Source organism: Corvus hawaiiensis, chromosome 19 (assembly GCF_020740725.1).
Source record: "Corvus hawaiiensis isolate bCorHaw1 chromosome 19, bCorHaw1.pri.cur, whole genome shotgun sequence".
NCBI classification, from domain to species: domain Eukaryota; kingdom Metazoa; phylum Chordata; class Aves; order Passeriformes; family Corvidae; genus Corvus; species Corvus hawaiiensis.
In genome coordinates, this window is record NC_063231.1 from 9654747 (window position 1) to 9675504 (window position 20758).

At 41.5% G+C, this 20758-nt stretch overlaps 1 protein-coding gene across 1 annotated transcript in view; it reads left to right on the plus strand.

Annotated features, from left to right (window-relative positions):
• TBCD (tubulin folding cofactor D) overlaps positions 1-20758 on the plus strand; it is a 115227-nt gene that overhangs the window by 37946 nt on the left and 56523 nt on the right. The window contains exons 15-16 of the mRNA XM_048323369.1: positions 10913-11069; positions 19511-19568. Coding sequence (XP_048179326.1) covers positions 10913-11069; positions 19511-19568 — 215 coding nt within the window. The remainder of the gene's footprint in view (positions 1-10912; positions 11070-19510; positions 19569-20758) is intronic.

The window sequence follows — 20758 nt, forward strand, 5'->3', positions numbered from 1 at the left end:
TAAATTTTTGTCCTTCATGAGTCTCCTTTCTGAAGGCGGGACTGAACTAACTCCAAGCTTGCTTGCCACAGGAACCTGCCAAAGCTTGTCTATATTCGACAGCCAAATGTACAGGTCCTGGAAAGGGAAAGGAGTCACTGCAGGAAGGATTGATTGTCATGTCTGTGTGTTTGCTCAGGACCTGCGAAATCCAGCAGTGAAATGGGAAAGTCAACTGATCACCCACTGATAAGTGCTGGGACTGGCTTTTAGTTGTGTTTTTAGTTAGAGTTTGTAAATGACAAATTTCTTAGTGCATGTGCCAGTCACCTGGTGACATGGCTGAGCTGTTCAGTGAAATGTTTTCCTCTCACATACAGGCTGGCAAAATGTTTTGATACTTATAGCTCTGTCTAAAAACCACTCCTGTTAATGCATAAGCAAAGGGGCTTTTGGCTACTGATTCCAGTGTTACAGAGATGTTAAAACTTCTATTCAAAACTGAGCATGAGAACCCTCTTGTTTCATCCACTCCTGTATGGATTAGACAGCTGCAGATTACTGAATCTTTTAAATACAGATGTATGATGGACTTCATAGTTGGCAAAAGTAAGATTCTTTGAATGAAAATTATTAAGGAATTTTTATTAAATTATTGTCACTACAAAACCTGTTTAGACAGTGTATAAAAGTTGTTCCAAAATCAGTCTTTAAAGCAGTGTCTTAAAAATAATTTAAAAGGTGTTGCCTTTGGTTTGGTGGAATTATTTACGGACATCTACTTCCCTGTGTGGGTATGCAGGTCACTATGCTTCCTCTTGCTGGGCTGGTGTAACTTTCTGGAAAAAAAATTCAAATGGTAAGCAATCACTAATTTTAAGGTAGAAGAGTGGCTCTTCTGATATGTTTTATTTTTTCCCTTAATTATATTTCTATTATTATGTTTCTATAATGCAGCATAGCAGTGTAAAAGGTGTAATATTACTGTCACATTACTCTCCAGTTGTTTGTAAATCCTTTGTTTTAAGATGGAATAAATTCTTCCATTTAGTTGTAAAATATTTTGAAGAAAATTTGTGCATTAGAAATTTCTGCCTGTAGAGACAGACCTTTCAGTGTCTGCATTCAGAAACACCTCTGGAAGAAAATTGCAGTTTGCAATTTGTGGCATCTAGAGGAAGCTGTTGGACTCCTTCAGTGTAGCTGACTGAAGTGGGATAACAGACAGTCAGAACTGGAACTTTGATTTTATTTTTCCTCCTTCTCCCCATTGCCTGTCCTTGTATTTGGAGTGGAAATGTGATGTCCAGTTGCTGCACTGACCCACGGAAAATGTTTCAAACCCAGCTGCTTCCTGGAAGCTGCTGTTCTCAGTCAGGTCAGCTGAAATCAGCTGCAAGCAAAGTAGAACTGGAAGAAAAAGAACAGCTCATGTAAATTCTCCAAGCTTGGGGCTTGGATGATGTTAAAAATCCAGATCCAGGGGAGAAGATTCATTGGTGGACCCCAGAACAGGACCCTGAGAACTCTTGTTTGTGCAGACTTGTAGAAATGCTAAATCATGATTGCAGTGCTGTTGTTTCCATGCTTATTTTTAACTCTTATCACATCCTGTGGCCCCAGTCTCCTGTGGGTAGCACCTTTTTCATTTACCTGAGCTCGAGTCAGATTAATTAAGAGCACCAGGACTGACATAATAAAATTTGGATTTATTGATACATTTCTGCCAGGTTGCCTTTTTTTTTGTTTTTAGATGTGGTTATTTTTGTATCTCTGTGGGGTTGAAGCTTTTATCTTCTTTGGTGTAGAATATACTTCTTTATTCTAGGTTCCTTTGTAAAATTCAGTATTAAATAAGTGTTGTTTAGCTGTAGCTGAATTTATGGATTTAATTACTGTAGCAAAATCCTGTCATTCTATAAATGTTACAAACTTCCTTGTGTCTGCTTTTACATTACTTTTTTTGGCTCAGCTTTAGCACTAAATAGAAAACAAAATATCAGTTGCAGAAACTCTGCATCCAAATGGGGTAAAGTTACCCTGTTCTGGATACGCTGCCTGTCTCATTTCTGTTTTCCTCTTGCACTTCAGAATTCCAGTCCCTGGATGTGTCAGTTTGTGCCAGGTGTTGCTCCAGTCAGGTATCACCTCCGTGTTAATCAGAGACTTCTTGCCCTTCTGCTCTGATGCCAGGAGTGGCCCTGCTGGTTGCACTCAGGGCTCCAGTGCTGCTCCCAGGGGATGGACACTGGTTCTCCATCACCAGCAGTTTTTCCCAGGTCTTTGCAGAGATGCCTTACCAATCTGTGAGCTCTTTAGTTATTCCAGGAGAGCAGAATGATCCTAGGTAATTGTGGGTAGGGATGGACATGGAGCTGGTGAAGCTTAGCTTCCCCTATACAGGAAGTGCCTTGGAGCTGCAATGTTCACCTGTGTCACCTTAGCTGTGTCTGGATATGTGGCTTTGAGCTCAGAAAGTCCTTTTTTCTTTCTAGGATCACTTGAGCTGAAGTTATCGAGGGATTTGGCTCTCTGCGTCAGCATGTTTGGGCTGGGTTATTCCCCACCATTCCCAGAAGGGGGCAAATGGATGTGAATATAATTGCTGTAACTCACATCGTGCCCCAAAACGCTACGTGATTCTCATACAATATTCTCATAATTATTTTTTTCTATCCCATATGAATAGTTATTAGTCTTAATGCTTTTTGAATAACACCTTTGAAATGTGCCTTTGTTTTTCACAACAGTCCAGTCCCTGACTGCAGAGATACGTCTGGGCAGATTACTGTGCTGCTGTTTGGGAGCCACTTGTTCAGGATTACTGGGGCAAATTACTGGTATGGGAAAAGAATAAAAGCTCAGTAGTTAATAGCAACTTCAGATCCCATTTTTAGATATTTATTGTGGCCTGTGCTGTTTGGTCTGGAACTAGCATGATCTTTCCTTGGGTTCCCTTCAGCAGTGAAACATCTCGGGGGAAGTGGGAAACAGCAGGAATTGGGACTGTAGGCAAAGGGATGAACTGTTTATAAGGGAGGGTTTTTACTGGTGACTCTTTTCCCTGTCAGTCATTCTCACAGGGATGCAAAATGCACTTTCAGCTTCTGCTTGAAGCTCTGGTTACAATTCTCTTTCCACTTGTATCCTTTTAAAAGCGATTTTCGTGCTGAATATTTTTTCCTTTTCTGCTTTTAGTTTCAAAACTTACACCAGAAATTCTGAGCCAGTTCTCTTGCCTCTGTGAAGTTTTGCTGATAGAATCCAGCAGTAGGACCTGAATTGTGTCATGTGCAGTTCCAGGATATACAAACTCACTTTTCTTTGAGCCATACCTGGCGTGGGGCTGCTGTGATGCTGCTCTCACTAGAGAGCAGGGAGGCATGGAACAAATACTCCCAGACTCAACATACTTTTAGATTTCAGTTTAATAAATAGCTTTATTTTCTGAAACGTGTCAAATTTTATAAGTATATATATGATTAATATATGTTGTTTACTATTTAAATAAATTTTTAAAGTGGGGAGTAGAAGCCAGCAAATACAACCTGATGTTTTGTTTTATTTCATTGAACAATACTGATGCTGCAGTTCATGAGCTGCAGCTTGGCTGTTACGGTTTTGCATTCAAAGTTACATGTCACCATTTAGCTGTAAAATTTCAGTTGTTATTAGAAGGGATCATGCAGCATAATTTGCATGTGGGAGAAACTTTTCTAGCAAAATAGCCAGAAGTCAACTAAAATCTCATGATCTGATGATGGATTTGTGTGCAATTCTGCATTTGGAATTGCAGCACCCCAAAATGAAATATTCCTTACTCTACAGTGTATGCTACAACCAAAAACTTACATTTCAGTGTGGTTTCAGTATGATTTCACAGCTTTTGTTTTGTGCTGTATTTGTGGTTTTGTAGGCTTCAGACTATTATTTTTAGGGGGTTTTTTTATTTAATTGGGTGGGGACAAATACTAAACAAACAAGAGAATCCCAGTTTACTTGAATTTCTGGTTTGCTCGTGAAAGGACGTTATTAAAATTTCTCGTGATGACAGCACTGTATAAACTTTCTAGCTAATAAGGTGTGTCATGTAGAGGAACATGAACCTTCCTGGGCGTTCTTAACGTGTTGGTGGTGAGCTGAAGAATGTTCTGGTGTTGCTCTCAAGGACTTACTGAGCACTGAATAGTCCCAGATGTGTCTGCTGCGAGGCTACAGGGGCCTGGGCTGTCTCTGCTGGAAGCCAGGGACTCTCAAATGCAATCCATGTTAGTGTTTCACCAAGAGAACTTCCTTATGGGGTCCTCTTCCTGCTATAAAATCGAGTGTGTGTAAAATTAAGGTTGAAAACATTTGCATCACCAAAGAGCGAGAGAAGGAAGCCAGGGAAAGCAGACTGGAAGAGCCCTGTGGTTACACTTGCAGTGAATATGTGCTTATTTTGGGAGGATTCCAGCCAGGAAGACGTTACTTTTAATTTTCCTGCTCTCTTAAATACCCTTACCCATTCACAGGGAATAAATTGGAATACTCCAACAATCCCTTGCTCGTTTTTAAACAGTGGCAACAATGAAAGCAGCATTTGAACAGAGGGAAGTAATGCTGATGGGATCCAGGGATAATGGGAAATTCAGGAGTCTGGTACTGGTGGGTTGGTACAATTGATCTGAACCTGGAATTTGATTTTTTTTAGTCTCAGTATAAATGAAAAGTAGAAGTAAAGAGTGAGAAATATCTATTTGTGCAGAATTCTTCTGTTCATGAGTTACCTTCAGAATAAAAGGAGCATCAAAAACCTGTAAGAAGCAAATAGGGAGTGTTGAAGGTCTGTTAGTGAGGGGCCTGAGGCACATTTGAGAGGGGACTTGGCAGGCTACGATATTGTGGGATTCCATGACAAAATCATGATGCTTTTTACCTTTTCAGAGAGGTCAGACACAACTCTACCAGTATGCAAAAAGAGGCTGGCTTAGGGACATATTTGTGAACTATTTCTGCTGAATGGTAAGCTCATGGTTGAAATAGGAAACACTCGTTCTCTCAGTTGGTGTTTGCTTTCTGTTTTAAAGATATCCCATTGTCAAGTGTATTTTTGGTGAAAAGTTTATGAAATGAAGTCTCTGGTGCTGTCAGATGGTTTCAAATAGACTCAACCAGTCTCAATAGCAGATGCTACAGCTTTGAAGGAAAGTCTGTGTACACATGACTGCTGTGTCTGTGATTTTAAAATTCCCTCAGCTTCTGGTGCAAATATCTTGTTGATTTTCTATTGTTAATTTTTTCTTGTTAATTTGGTTAGAATGGATATGTGCTCTGGGGCAGTACCCAATTGTCTGTGCTCCTGGTACAGAGAAGACTTGATCATGTGCTGTTACGGAGAAAAGATTGGATTCCTGCGTATTTTGTCTTTTTATCTGAGAGTAGAGGGAATGGGGCTTACTGATATTATATATAACTAGATATACTTAAAAAAAACCCCAGAGTCTCCTTATTCTACACAGTGGACAGAAGGGGCATTTTTGCTTGTCCAATCTCACTGTGCCATTTATGAAAAAAACGAAAGTGAACCCAATACTGCTTCCCAGAGCATTTTAGAAGGAGGTTTAACTTAGACCAGGATTTGAATAGTCTTATGGAAATCTATTATGTAGCTTCTTAAACTTGTTTACATTCTCTATTTTTAAGGAGTACCTTCTGTGATTTCATATTCCAGAGTAAGTTGTTTGTTACAGATTTGCAGGTGCCAGGAGTTGGAGGAGAGGGACGATGCATCACGAAGTCAGGCTTCTGTAGTGTGTTGGTGTGTTCTGTAGTGGTGGTGAATTGTGAGGCTTTTGGCAAAATTCCAGGTGCTTTTCATCAGAGATACAGGAAGAAGTAAAAAAAAAAAAAAAAAAAAAGATCTGCCTGTCTTAGGTGGACTCTTTAGAAAATCGAGAACACCCAAACCTGAAAGGCTGGTTGTGGAGGAATTCCTTCTCTCTAACACGCAGGTGAACTTTAAAAATGATGTATGGTCTTGAAAAGAGCCTTTTAAAAAGTTATAATGCCTATGTCACCGTAATAGTTTTCAAATTAGCAAGGAAGCTTTATAAATAGTGCAGATTTATTTTTTTTTCACTAGCCAGCAGGTATGAGCAAGAAGAAATGCCGTGTCTGGAGCTGCAGCAGGAAAGGTCCCTCCCCCAGCACCACTGGGAGATGGGGTAAACACTGAGCAGGGAATAAATGACAATGAATCGCTTCTGGCTTTTTCACCGTGGGGTTTTATCTTGGTATTGCACAACTTTAGCCTTAAGGCTGGGCTTTCTTGGGTGATACTTCTTTTCTGACATGCAGTGTTATGAGTTTACAGAGTTTTTATACTCCTTTGGAGTAAGTAATTCGTTTGCTCAGTAGGATTTCTCCACAAGCCTGTTCCTTCATGTCTTTAACTGCAGTTAGCTGTTGGTTCAGTCAGAGGCAGAGCTCTGTCAGCTGTACACCTGTGTGAAGGTCTCTGCTCTAGCCTTGGGTGTCAGTGGGTCCCCAGAACATTGAGTGCTCTGTGTTTCAGAGCTGTCCCGGGTCAGCAGCTGCTCTGAGTGCAGCCAGGCAGGGGGCTTTGAGCTTTTAGGGCTGTGTTACGTAAGGATGTTGGGATGGACTGGCTGGAATCCAGATCTGTCTGCTTCCTGCTTGGCTCCTCGCCACACTCAGAGCTCACACTCCTGTCAGCGCCGTGGCACTGGTGCAAGGCTGCCTTTAGCCCTTTGCAGAGGGCCCTGGCAACCAGAGCCAGTGTCCAGCTCTTCGGCACTGCGTTTGAGAAACGTGACTGCTATCAAACAGTGAGCTTTTGGGGCAACATCCAGCTTAACCCACCAACCCTTCTCCCTGTCTGACAGCCAGCCTTTGCATTCCATGTTTTCCACCCTCAGCAGCCAGGCAGACAACAACCTCCTCTGCTGCCCTGCCGTGATTCATCGCTGGAGCAGGTCTGTCCTGTGGGCTGGCTGAGATAGCTCCATGGAAAAACTACCACGTGACCATATAATTAAAGACTCTCTTAATTCGTTACGTAGTGAGAGACTGAAGTGAGATTGCAGCCAGACAGACGCAGCCCTTCGCAGTCACGGGGCACAGAGTGCTGGTCGGGTTTGTGGAGGTGCCTCTGCCCAGCCGTGCGTGGGCTCAGCACTGGGGGCAACAGGAAGGTTCCAGCAGCTTCAGAGTCCTCACATCCCTTCTGGGCGTGCAGGAGCTGTGGTACCCTTCCCTCTTCCCTGGCAAACTTGTAATGAGGTCAGCCCCGGGGGCAGGAATGGCAGAGGAGAGGTCACCCGTGGGCGGTTTTGAGGCACTTGCCCTTGGGGATGGGATGTCGGAGCATCTCACAGGAGCACAGAGAACTTTTCCACAGCCAAAGCAGCACACACATTTTGTGATCCCCACTGGAGAATTTATCCTCTCAGCCCTTTAAAGGCCAATTCTGGAGTCAACAACCTGTATAGAGAACGAGAACAATTCAGAGATGTTTGGCAGCATTTTAAACAAGTACTTATTTCTGGTAATGGGCCTAACCTGAACTTTCTGGTGTTTGCATCTGTGTTGAGACAGTAAATATCAGTACAAGAGCCATAACGAAGTTCCAATTAGGACCTGCCTCTTTCCAGAGGCTGGGGTGCCATGTAGGAGTGAGTGGTCTCAAACCTGATGTTCTGTACACGGAGGAGCCAGAGTTGTATTTTTAGGAAGCAACACACTGCAGATGTCTGCACTAGTTATTTTAAGCCTGAGGCTCACAAAGAGGCTGAATGTTGTGCACTGAGTTAATTTTCATTGACGAAAAATGTGAAGAACAAAATTACTATATTCTTTGTGTTGAATACATAACTGTGTTTAAACTTCATCATTCATTAATTGTAGCGTTTGTAGCTGCTCCTACTGTGACATTGTGCACAATGCACCCTTCAGGAATAGCAAACGTCCACTTTGTAGTACTTTTTCTTATGTAATTCTAAATTAGAAGGATTTGCGATTTTTTTTTTATGGATTGGAACAGCTTCTCTGCCTAAACAGTCCTTATAAAAACATAGTGCTTGTCTAAGATAACATTGACATAATCTCTTTTAAGTTAAATATTTTAGTTTTAAACTAAATTTAGAGAATTCTTACTTAACCTCATATCCAATGAAAATCTCTTTTAAATTAAATAAGGTTGACTTGACATTTTGCAATTTTCTTGTGGAGACAAGGCCTAGGGCTGAGGAACAGGTTTTTGTTGTTTGTTTGACTGCTGTATTTGTATATTTTATATGATAAATATTGCACTAAATAAAAAAAATTACTATATGGAGTTAAAGTGACAAAAGGCTCTGGATGGCACAGGTTATAGTCGAGGTTGGTGTAAAGTATGTTTTTAAAGGACTAGTAGAAGGGATCTTTCATTTAAATACATGGAATCTTTCAGTATCCAATGTCTTCCACAAGCTCCTTCACCAGACTTTTATTGTCTCTCACCTGCCCCGAGCACCCGACTGTGTAAAATCTGTGTTTAAAAAGCAAAATATCTGTGCAACCTGTTTCCAGCATGAGGAAAAAAAAAACAACCCAACCCTGTTGTTTGTAATGCCAGAAGTTGTTTCTTTATTTTCCAAGGCTTGAGCACAGGGCTGTGCTGCAACTGCAGTGACACTCTTGGGCATGGCAGGGTGGGGTGAAGCAGGTGCTTATTGATACCTTCAGGCTACAGGTAAAGGTGACTGTGTTTTCTTGAGCATTCACAGGCCTGCACAGGTGGATTTTGTTTAAATAATCAGCTTGAGAGTGGACACTATTTATCCTCTGGTTTTGCTGGCACACTTTTTAAACAACTGAAGATCTGTGAAGTAAAGATGTGAAGAACTGCAAACTGGAGATCTGTAAAGAAATGGAAACTTGTAAAATTAAAGCTAAACTTTTAAAGTTAAAGCTGTAAAGTTAAGGAACAGTTCAGATCTTCTCCTTGCTGCAACTTCCAGCCTCGTACTTTTCAATAAAAAAGGCATGTTCATAATTTCAAAAATCAAAGAATTTTGTCTTCGTCCTACCAAACTTAAATAAGTTTCTTCTGGAGGATTTTTGTTCTAAAGTTTTTGGATTTTTAAGTCTGTGATTTTTTGGGTAAAGTGACTTTAGGTTAAGATTTGACACAGTGTTGGAGGAACTCTAGAGCAAGAAATTAAGTTAAACCAGGAATTTTGGGTAGTGTTTCTTCTGGGTTTTTATAACTCTTAAATACCAACGAGAACCTGCTTTTTTGAACATGCAAACACTTGTCAGGAGCAGTTTTTATTCAGCATTTCCCATAGCCCATGGTTCACCAGTAAATACTCAACCAGTGATAGCACAAAACTTTACCAGATGATGCCTAGATCAGTATTTCTCTTGTTCTTGTGTTTCTAATGACTCGTGCTGCACACCTCACCTTGTTTCCCGTGCTTGTCCCACCTTCCCAATGCCCACTGTTGGTCCCTTCCTTTCCTGTGTCTCCACACTTTGCAGTCACACAGAGCAGTGCTGTGAGTCCCAGATGTAGGAAAAGGACACCAGAGAGGTGTGAGAGCTCGAGCTGCCCTGGCCAGCAGCCCCTGGAGCATCACCACTGTCCCTGACCCTGACACACTGGGTGCCTTTTGGTGGCGTGCCCAGCATTTGGGACATTAAACTGCAAAACCACCTTTTTTCTTTCATGGAGACAATCCAAATGTGAGGAGCTGCTGGAGGATCCTCCTTCCCCCTTTCCCTCACTGCACAGAGGTGGGAGTGCACTCACAGCTGTCGGAAGGAGCTGGAGTGATCACCTGCACTGAGGGGAATGTGATGCAGCTTTGCAAAATTGCCTTTGGCGCCTGCTTGAGTGTTCCTGTAGAACCAGCAAATTCCATTTTTCTCATCAGTTGATGCGGCAGTTTTCAAAACAAGCTAGGCAGCATTTTTAAATACTTTCATTGCAGTTTCTTTAGGAACTGGGAAATGTCCAAAAATACAGCAGGCAGGGATGGATCGTTGTTCCAGAATGGGAAATGCGCTGTTTCCCATGTAGTGTTTATGCTTCTGTTAGCCAGATCTCATCCATTCCTGTATCTACTGCTTGATTTTCTTTAGCAGCTTAAAATGAATTTAAGCAGCCTTTTAACACTTCACTTCTCCAGTCACGGTGTCTATCTTTTTGTTTAAAGCAGCAGTACACAGTGATGAACAGCACATGGAAGTTTTAATTATTTTGTGATTATATCCACTCAAGGATATCCAGGCACAGATTGCTAATAAAATACAGCTCAGTGATCCCATTTCTTTTTAATGGGATCACCTTGGGACAAGTATTTTCTAAGGAAAAAAGATGCATTTGATAAATTTGATACAAGAAAAAAAAAAGAGAGAAATTGTGGGGTTTTTTTTAGAGGCTGTTGTTTCTGCAGACATTATTCATCTAATAAAGTTGTGCCATCTAGAGAGAGATGTATTCAGATTTGCTGTCTGGATGTGCAGATACCAAATGAAGGCCCTCTGGGGAGCCCTGCATTCATATTTCTTAAACTGTGGCAATGTGTTGCTAGCACGGTGTAAAAAAATTATCCTTTCAGGTTTTAGAAGCTCTGTTATCTGTAGAGAAATGTTATTGACTCCTGCATGTAGTGACAGGACAAGGGGGAATGGATTTTAACTAAAAGAGTGTAGGTTTAGGTCAGATATCAGGAAGAAGTTCTTCCGTGTGAGGCTGGTGAGACCCTGGCCCAGGTTGCCCAGAGAAGCTGTGCCTGCCCCATCCCTGGAAGTGTCCAAGGCCAGGGCCAGAATGAGGATTTGAGCAACCTGGTCTGGAAGGTGTCCCTGCCCATGGCAGGGGGGTGGAACGAGATGGTCTTGAAGGTGCTAATTGTTGCTGTTGTGGATGTTTCTGCTGTAACAGTGGTTCCTGTCATGCTGAAGGCGCTGACGTACGATGAGAAGAGGGGGGCGTGCAGCGTGGGCTCCAACGTCAGGGACGCGGCGTGTTACGTGTGCTGGGCCTTCGCTCGCGCCTACGAGCCCGCCGAGCTCATCCCCTTCATCAACCCCATCTCAAGGTGAGCTGTGCCAGTAGGAAACTGATATACACTGACGGGTCGTTTTCCTAAATCTGTTACAACTTAACGTGTCTGCTAACAGGTATGCTGAAAAATAAAGAATTGCATATGAGTGGGATGGCGGTGACATAAAGATATCTAAGTGTTTCTGTATCAGGTGCGATGATTTCATTTCCCTCTGTTCATCTGTAATAAGAAAACCAAAGGAAAATCCATAGAAATTCACTGTAAGTGGGATAAGAGAAATCAGTGGAGGCTTTAGCAGGCTGTTATCTTTTGTCTGCTTGATCCACCTTCTCTGTGGGGAGCTCAGTGACACCAACTCAGGGAGTTTAAGAAGATTTGGAACCTTAGTTCAGTAGAGGTAGAAATAACAAACTGAGGAGTTGTTTTATGGAGTCATAAAGAGCTGGAAGTACTAGGAGAAAACTTAAGGAAGAGGTTGTTTCTTACTTTTTTCAGGTGGGTCTTGTTCTTAACTATCCAAGATTTCTGGGACTTTGTCAGATGGGTGTTGTGCAAAGAATAAAATACATTTTTATTGACCAGCTTACAGCTTGCAAATTGAGCAGGTTAAGTCTGAAAGAATAAAGTACACTTCAGCTCTACTTCCATACAAACTATAATTTTCCTTTTGAAGTGCTCCAATTCAAAGATTATTTTGAATAAAAAAATAAAACCATTTCAGTTTCTGAAATGGGTCAGAACTTTATGTGGCGATACTGAATTCTTAGTAACACAGCACTTTTGAATAGTGGGGGTTTTATTATTCCTAAGAAGATGTTTGAGTTAAAATTAACAAATACATGAGAGAACTTTCCCTCTTTTGATACCTTGTGGTTTTATAGAGCAAAGCAGAGTCCAGGATCTCACTTAGCAGTGAATGGAAGTGCCTGGTGTAGATCTTTTTCAATCTGTGGTTTCTGTTTCAAAAGACTTTCAAAAGTAAAATCTTTAAGAGATTTCCAAATCTGTGGTACTGCAACGGTGGACCAGAAGTTGCTGCAACTTTTCACTTAATACTGTCAATATCATTGCAGATACAAACTGGCTTTACCTTTTTTCTTTCATCTCGTGTTTTCCTTCCTCCGTGGCTGTGGGATTCTCTCTCTATTGTTTGGTCTTTTTGTTGGCCACACACTGGCTGACATTTCGAGGCGTCTTAATGGGTGACTTGCACTGCAAACACACAGGTGGCTTCTAACAGTTTCTTGGCACACTTTTAGTACAACCATTGATAGCAGCAACTCAGGCAATTTATCTCCATCGGAAGGGTTTTGATCAGTGGTCACTTAGTATTTTCTTTTTCAAAAAAATAAAAAAGAAGTTTGGACTATACAGTGATCTGTGGTCCTGGATATCTGCCTTGAATTTTTAGGGACTTCCTTGCTTCTTGATTGCTGACAGAACTATTTCAAGCTCATCCAAAAAGCCTAGTTTGCTAACACTGGGCTACCTACTGAGCTCAGCAGGTTCCCAAAGAATGTATGACTGTTTCTTTCTTCTTTAGAAACAGTAGTTAAAGTTCTTTGACACAATCTGTAAATTAATCTATTTTTATTCCTTGACCACAGTGTCCTGGCTGGTCTCTGCTGTTTTTCACCCCTGTAGCTTCACTTTTCAGTGCTGGTCCTTCAATGCAGGATCATCCAACAGGTCTCTGTCCAGTGGTACTTGCTCCTGCCGTTTTTGAGACCTTGATAAAACCTTCCTTTCTTAGAACCTGCTGTCCAACTTCTTAAGGCCAAACACCATTTTTCATCCATTTTTAACACAGTGAGCAGACAAATTCTGAGACATCTTAGCCTTGTTTCTCTCATGAAGCTGTTTCATGGTGTTTTGATGATGTTTCATCTCCAATGGCATGGATAGTAAAGGAGAAGAGTCTGGTAACTCTAAGCTGTGCTAGAATGTGATGCCATCCACTGTTTCAGAACAACTTTTGGAAAGAGAATGTGGAGCTCCAGAATAGCCCTGCTTCACTTTGGCATGCTAGCAACAGTGACATTTGCCACAGTAAGGGCATATTCAATTCACTTCTAGCTGAGTTCATGGTAAATTATTTGTAGTATGAAATTCTTACCTGAGGGTACCTAAAGATGTACTTGCACAGTGAAATAATGCCGTGAGTACAATCTTGTATTCCTGTTTTTAATCTAACCAGCACTAATGGTAGCACTGAAGGCATGCTGACACCTGTGACCAGACTGGTAACAAATGGCCCTGGCAGGCTGGTAGCAGCTCTGCAGAGTTACATTTATGTTCTCACTGCCAGAAAATCTTCAGTCTTGGTATGGCCAGACTCATCCTGAAGTCTGGTTCAAATCTGGTGATTTTTCTAGATTCGGTCAGCAGCTTGGTGAAAATAAAACCTCTGCTTCCATCCTCTGAGTTGAAAAAGTTTAAAGGTTTCTTTTAAGGTCAGGCAAGCTTGTTGCTTGTGAAAAGCCCACTTGTGAGTGTTCAAGCCTTCTCTTGATCAGAATTCTGATCTGATCTGTTTGTCAGAACTTTTCTCCTGCTCGTGATGCTTTGAGCAATATATTTCATAAATCATTTACTCCTTTCACCCTGCCATACTGCAGTGTTGTTCTCCATAGGCTTGAGGCAGGCTTACCCTTGTGATTTTTCAGGGTTTGTGGTATTTTGTTTTACGGTCACAAAGCCATTGGTGAGACCTCTGGAACAGGTGCTTAGAACAGCAGGTTGTGTTTCTGAAGAAGTTCATGTCCTTTAGCTACCAGCCTCTTCTGGAAACAAATTCTTTTCAGGAAAGTGTCAAGTGACAATAATTGAGATCCCTCTGCCTGTGGTAGCAATACCAATGAGTGCTGTGGCTGTGCCACCTCTGACAACTTCAGTTGTTGGGAATAAATTGGTGGGATGTAGAGAAACACGGGGTGGAAGCTGAAAATTGCTAATGAACAGCTGTAAGGTGTTGTGGTTTGTAATATCTTAGTTTTCCAACAAAGCTGCAAGCTATTTTAGCAAGCATTAATGCTATATAAGGCTTTACTTAAAAATCTTTGTAGTTATAGTGGCCATTCCTTTTCTAAATCAACTCTTGAAGGTAGAATTGCCACTCCAAAGAAAAATGGTGAAAACAAAAATTCAAATAAAGTATGACACACAGTTTCACCTATTGTGTCAGCAAGCCGATAATTACATATGGCTTTTTTTTAAATCTAGCCTTAGGTGTGTCACTGTTTTACTTAAGGAAGAGTCATACTTCTAGCCACAAGCAAATTGTTGCTACCCTTAAAAAATGCAGCACTCAGCATCTTGAAACAAAGTGCATAATATCCATTGTGAGCTGAATTACACAGCAAAAACATCTGCCTGGATAAGGATACACACTGTTACAGAAAAACAGTAAACACCTTCCAAAACGGTAGTGAGTGATTGCAGTCCTGAACTGCTGGCTTCACTTAGTGCTGGGAATTGCACAAGGTTTATCCTGCACTCAGTGTTTAGCTGCTGGAGGCACATGGGACCCACTTAGGTACCCAAATACATGAACTGGGTCCTGCCCTACATCCCCTTAACAGCAGTTAAGGTGTTAAAGCAGAGGGTGATTTGTGGGGGATTCTTTTTTCCTTTTCTTGTATCATTATGTAATTGAAAGATGTGTGTTCAGCACATAAGGAACATAAATATTTCACTTTGGACCAGTGAAAAATCACTTTAAACTGCATAAAGTCAGATTTGTTTTTTAGTAAAATTTCTGACAGTGTTTTGAAATAAATCCTTCTCTCCATCATTCACTGTCAGCTGATTCTTCCCTGTTTTCTTATGAATGTTCAGTGATGAAATTGGCAGAATATTGAAGTTGCAAACAGATTGCTGTAGATCCTAGATCAGCCCTTCTCCTTCCTGACCTTGCCACTCTTCTAAAAAAACAAAAAGAAAGCAAAAATATGGAGAACACTTATTGGAAATACATGTCCAAGAGTATTTCTAATAGTACTTGCTTGTATTTTTCCATGTCAGTTTTTTTTTCCCTTTCCATATTTCAACAAGATACACTTGCTCACATCTGCTTAATGGTTTGCTTAAGTCTAGTTAAACTGGTTTCTAAAACCTTGCCTCATCTATTCAAACTGCAGGACCACAAAAAGAAAATTCTTGGCAGTGTAGATGAAACTTCACTTCTTTTGCAGGACAGTGTTGTTCTTTTTTGAGATGCACTCACTGAAGTTGCTGTTCAAGCATATCATTATAAAAGCACTACTTGACTGAGCTTTGTTTCTCTCCCAGTCTCTACATGCAGCCTCTCTTTTTAAGCTTACCTATGAGGAAAGTGAAACAGAATTTAATGACTTGGAAATGCAGGTAATTTGATTCCTGCCCCCTTAGGTGTGGAAGTTGCTGTCTGTGAAGTGGCAGGTGCACAGCAAGCAGCTGAACTGTTTTGTTTAAAACCTAAACAAAAAATAAAAAGGAAAACATACTTGCACTCTGTAATACAATTAGAGTGATTAAATGGTTGCTGGCTATCTGAACCGCATGGAGCTGTGCAGGGTGCAGGTTCCTTTGCCTGTTGTGGCTGGTGTAGGGTGTCAGGAGCTGGGATCTGTTGGGATCTGGGATCTGTTGGGAGCTGGGATCTGTCTCTGTGCAGCAGAGCACGGGCACACGCCGTGGGTGCAGAGCGCGAGGGCGGGCGGCCTTGGCTTCCCCGGGGTGCTGCCTGGCTTTGGGAGGGGGGAACAGGCAGGTGTGGCTCAGGATGGATGATGGAGCTTGCTCCAGGGCAGGATTGTCCTGCAGAACTGGGGAAATCTGAAGCATTGCTTTGAGCTATGTCTTGTACCATGATGAAATACGGAGAATGGCTTTCTGCTGTCATGTACCTGCAGAGGAGAGCAGGGTGCTGAAGGCACTTGGGTAAAGTGACCTCCTGCAGGGGCATCTCAGACCTCCTTTTTTCTTTCTTTTTTTTTGTTAATAGCAGGATTTGTCACTCCTGTTCTAAGTATTTTTCTTGTTGCTCTTTTCCACATGTGTATTTCTTAGACTTTCATCGTTGTACTTCAAAGTTTTGGATTGGAATAACCCACTGAACAGTGTAGGAGGGTGGGTGGCCAGCAGGAAGTGTGAGAGCTCTGTGTGAGCTGGGTTAGAGGGACTGCAGAAGCAGGCAGTGTGGAAATGGGAATGTCACAGCATTTCTCCTTCTCCTTAGACCTTCTCCTAAATAAAAGGAGTAATTAAATCTGAGACAGTCATCTGCAGTGTGGCTGGAGCAGGCCCTTCTGCTTGTCCCTGCAGTGGTGTAACACAGCTCCATGGGATAAAGTTAATAGGGGAACTGCTCTGGTCTCAAAAGTGAAAAAAACCCCTGAGTCTAGATGTGTTTTCATCACCCAGCTTGCTGTGTAGCCCTCCCAGCTGGGCACTGGCACAACTGGAGAGGTGCAGAAGGGGCTGTTTGCAGCAGCAGTGCACAACAGACCTGAGTCTGACTCTGGTCTCACCTCCTTTTGTTAACTTGCTTGGATTGTTCAAACCCACTTTGCTTGTGGTGGTTATTGTGCCTTTCCCTTTCCTAATGTACAGCAGGGAGGAGAGTTTACCATTCTGTCCTGTTACCACTTAGACTTCACCCTTTTTTAGGGCACAGGAAGGAAATTTTGGGTTTGTACCAAATAGGTAAGAGGTTTGAGAGTTTATTTTTCTCATCCCACAGCTTCAGGGTGGCACACTGGAACTGATGGTAGCAGCTTCCCAGGGGTTAGCAGTAGGATCAGCTTCTTGCTGCTTGTGGCTAGTGGAGACTGGAAGTGCCTGCTCCAGGTGGTAAAAGGAATTCAGGTTTATTGCCTGGTACACCTGGTCCTTGTAAGTTGAGGGTAATTGGTGTTTGTGCTGTTTCTGTGTTCTGATGTCTCTCACCTGGCCTGCCTCTGCTCTCTGGTGATTTCCACCTTGTCAGGGAAGGGAATGAGATCCAGGTGGGCTGGGGAAGTGCCCACTGCCATACTGAATCCTTCTGACTTTCCCCTGAAGCTGGCTAGGTGAGTCCCTGGGGGAGCAAAGAAGGGAAAATGGAGAAAGGGAGAATTATTAGTTGACTGATAAAATTGCAACTTACTTTTAAAGTCTGTTTGTGTTTATTGTGCACTTAACTGCTGTCACGCATACAGGCTCCATATCCCTCAAGGAGCCAAGAAGGGTGATCCATAGAGACTGGAGGGTGCAACAAGGAGCCAGGAAAGGTGTTCTGTAGGGGCTGGAGGGTGCAAAGCCCATCCTCTGGTCTGCCTGGCAGCAGGCAGGTGTGGTGCACTTGACAAGTCAAGACACGATCCTTTGAGTAGCTTAAAAAAAAATCCCACTTGGTTTGACATAAACAGTTTCTTTATGTTAGGAAATCCTGGTGCAGTATCACATAAACTCCCACGACAAAGCAGACAGGTGAAGACACCTTAGATGTGTTTCACCCTCGGCACGCTGCCTTCTGCACTCAGCCTGGCTTTGTGGAGGATGTGCCTGCACTTCCAAGTGGGAATTAGCCTGAAAGGAGTATTTGTGCTGTTTGATAAGTTAGAATACCTCATTAAAAGGATTGACATAAAATAGTGGCTGCAGTATGATTTAGGAATATAACGGGGCAATGATAGAATTCTTGGGGTTTTTATTTTGCTTAACACAGTGTTTGGTTGCAGCACTGAGTGACTCAGGTGGTATCACAGACAATATGTTGCTTTGCTGGCTTTACTTACACAGCTTTGTCTTAAGGTAACAGAGGAATAAGAAAGAAATGGGGAAGTATAATGTGATTATAAGATGAGCTTTTGTTTGATGCAGTGAGGGCAGCACTCGATTCTGAGCTTCTTGGTGTGATGAGGGGTGTTTTTGTGGGTGGGGGTTTTCTTTCCCCTCTTTGGAAAAGACCAGTATTGAAATACTGCATAACTGACAAATTACTGTTCTAGCTTACAGTCTGTACAATTAGAAATGCAGGCAGAAATTTGCTTCTTTCTGGGTTCAAGGATCATTTTCATCCCATTCCTTTAGTCTCGAAAGTTCTCTAATTAAAACAGTTATGGGAGCTGGTCATATCATTAAAACTATATACTTCTTAAGAGTCCTTTTGAAATAATTTCTAAGTCTCTCTGTGTGCCAGAGAATTAGCAAGCACAGTATGAAGAGTGTGTATCTGACCCAGCAGTTTTTCAGCAGTGAGCCATGTGTGCTGCTTCCTGATGGAATGCTTCCTGAATGTTTGCTCTTCCAGGCACTGTTGTTTCTGTGACCTCCTCTTTCCTCTTGTCTTTGTGGCACAGAGGGGTATTGCTCCTGCAAGTAGCAATAAGAAAGCATTAACTGTCTTTAGAACACTTTATTGGGGTTTGTTTTCATTTCATTCTGGCTTTCTGTCTCCTGTTTTCCCTAATGGAGATAAACTGAAATTACAGAGGCCAAGCTGACTGTGCATTTCAGGGAATTGGAACAACGCGGTATTCATCACTGTAGGGAACTGATAGCCACTACCCAGGGAAGTTTGATATTATCAGTGTAATTAATATCCTTATGCTGAAGCAAAGCTATCTTGAATTTACTGTTCAGCCAGTATTTATTTCCGGTTTTGCCTGGAGTCAATAAATCATGTAATGAAGAGTTTCAGGGTTTGAAAGGAATAATTTTCTGCTTAAATGATTCTCCTGAAGTGATGTTTATTTGTTGCTGAAGTTAATTGAATGCTGGAGGTGGATTTCTAAAGCTGCAGACTGCATGTCCTGGGATATATTCTCTCTCCTGTGTTGTGTAGCACATCTTTGAACAGCAGTTCTTTTGAGGCAGAAGAATTACCCTGTGCAGGTCACCAGACTTCATGCATGAAGAAATTGTTTCGTATAATTGTCCTTCTGTCTCGACAGGTCACCCTAAAAAACTGCTTGGCAGTTTATCTTGCAGGTTACTTTCTATCAGGATTTGCATATTGTTTGATTTTTGTGCCTTACAGGATGTGACTGTTCTTGTGGAGATAACTGCAGGTTTCCATTGCTTAACTTTGTGTTGTGTTTAAGCCTTACACAAGACTTGCTGTGCTTTTGGCTATTGAGAAACTGTATTTCCAAGTTTTAATTTAAAATTGCGCTGTCTGAGTCTCGCATTAGAGATGATTGTTATGCCCAGGTTTTAAACCCCTGCTCTGTTTAAAACAGAAAACCTTTCTGTGCAGTAAATGTATTTGTGTATTCCATAAATTCTTTTGACACAGTGGGGTGGCTGTTGTGCTGTGGGAAGTCCACAGAGAAACAAGGAAGTACAAGGTTACTTCAACTGAGATTTTAGTTCAGGCTTGTATTTCTAAATAATAAGCTGCTTAGAGGACGTGCTGCCTGTTCTGCTTAGAAGGCTAAATGTTGAAATGATGGCATTGCACATTTCTTTTCATATATTTGGTACTAATGCCCAGTGTTTTATTTCCTCAGTGCATTGGTTATTGCTGCAGTATTTGATCGTGATGTTAATTGCAGAAGAGCTGCTTCTGTAAGTTACCACATTCCAGCTTCCATGACTCTGTTACTTTTTGTTTGTTTTCATTTAATAATTTGTAGACTTAACTACATTGAGCTACAGTAGAGAAGCAAAATATTAAGTTGGGAGCAAAAAAAGTGTTCTTTAAAATCCTTAGAAGTATCATGTGAATTTAGATGTTAACTTATATAATCCACAGATGCACATCTTGATTTATGGCCACAGTTAACAGACTGCTGTATTGCTGTCATGATGATCAAGATAAAGTATCTAAGGAAGAGTTATTTAGCATTTTGTAGTCACAAGATCACAGACAAAAGGGTCCTACATAATACACAGATATTGGCTCTTTTGCAAGGCTCCAAGCTGGTGAGTTTTGTGAGGTTACACTTTTCTGGTTGTGCATCAGCTGTTACCCTTTAATCGTGGCAAGCTGAAAATTTCTAGAATAAGCTCTCTCCTTCAAACATATTTTCAGTTTTTGTATAAAACTCTTTCCATAGGACTGGGAATTTTTAAAAGAAAGTGACAAATCCATTAGGCAGGTACTCTTGTGTAGTGAATAGAACTGACACCAAAGTATATTCTGTGGGAACTTTTTTTAGAAAATATTTCTGTTGTTGAGAGTTGAGAGCAGTATTCTTAAGAGAAGGGAAATGATGGAGAATTACAGATTTCTATAGTTAGAGAATTTGAGAAGAAGAAAGAATGGACATCTTATCTATGAGAAAGTAAGTCTGTGTGTTGTAGATACTGAACTTGATTTCTTTAAAAAAAGAAGTGTGAATTGTATCTTTCAACAGATAAACCAAATTTTCTTATGCAAATGTAAAAAACTCCACCCTATAACTGTATGAACTCGAACCAGGACCAAAGAGTGTCTGCCAAAGAACCAGATGTCTCTGTTCCTGACAATAAATGCCACTGTGAATGTGTTAAAAAAAAAACCAAAACAAAACAGCCTTTGCAATATGCACATTACCAAGTCAGTCTGATTTTTTTGACTGAAATTTTGAAAGCTGATGTGTTTATAACATCAGAAGGGTTTCTCAGGGATACCTGGATAGCATCCTTACTTTTTGTAGCCACACCTCTGCTGGTGAGTTGAAGCTGCTGAATGAAGCTGCAGTGTAATTGCTGGGGAAGTGAGTCAGTGCTTGAGCAATCCCACCACGGCTCCTGGGTCTGGAGGTGCTCGGACC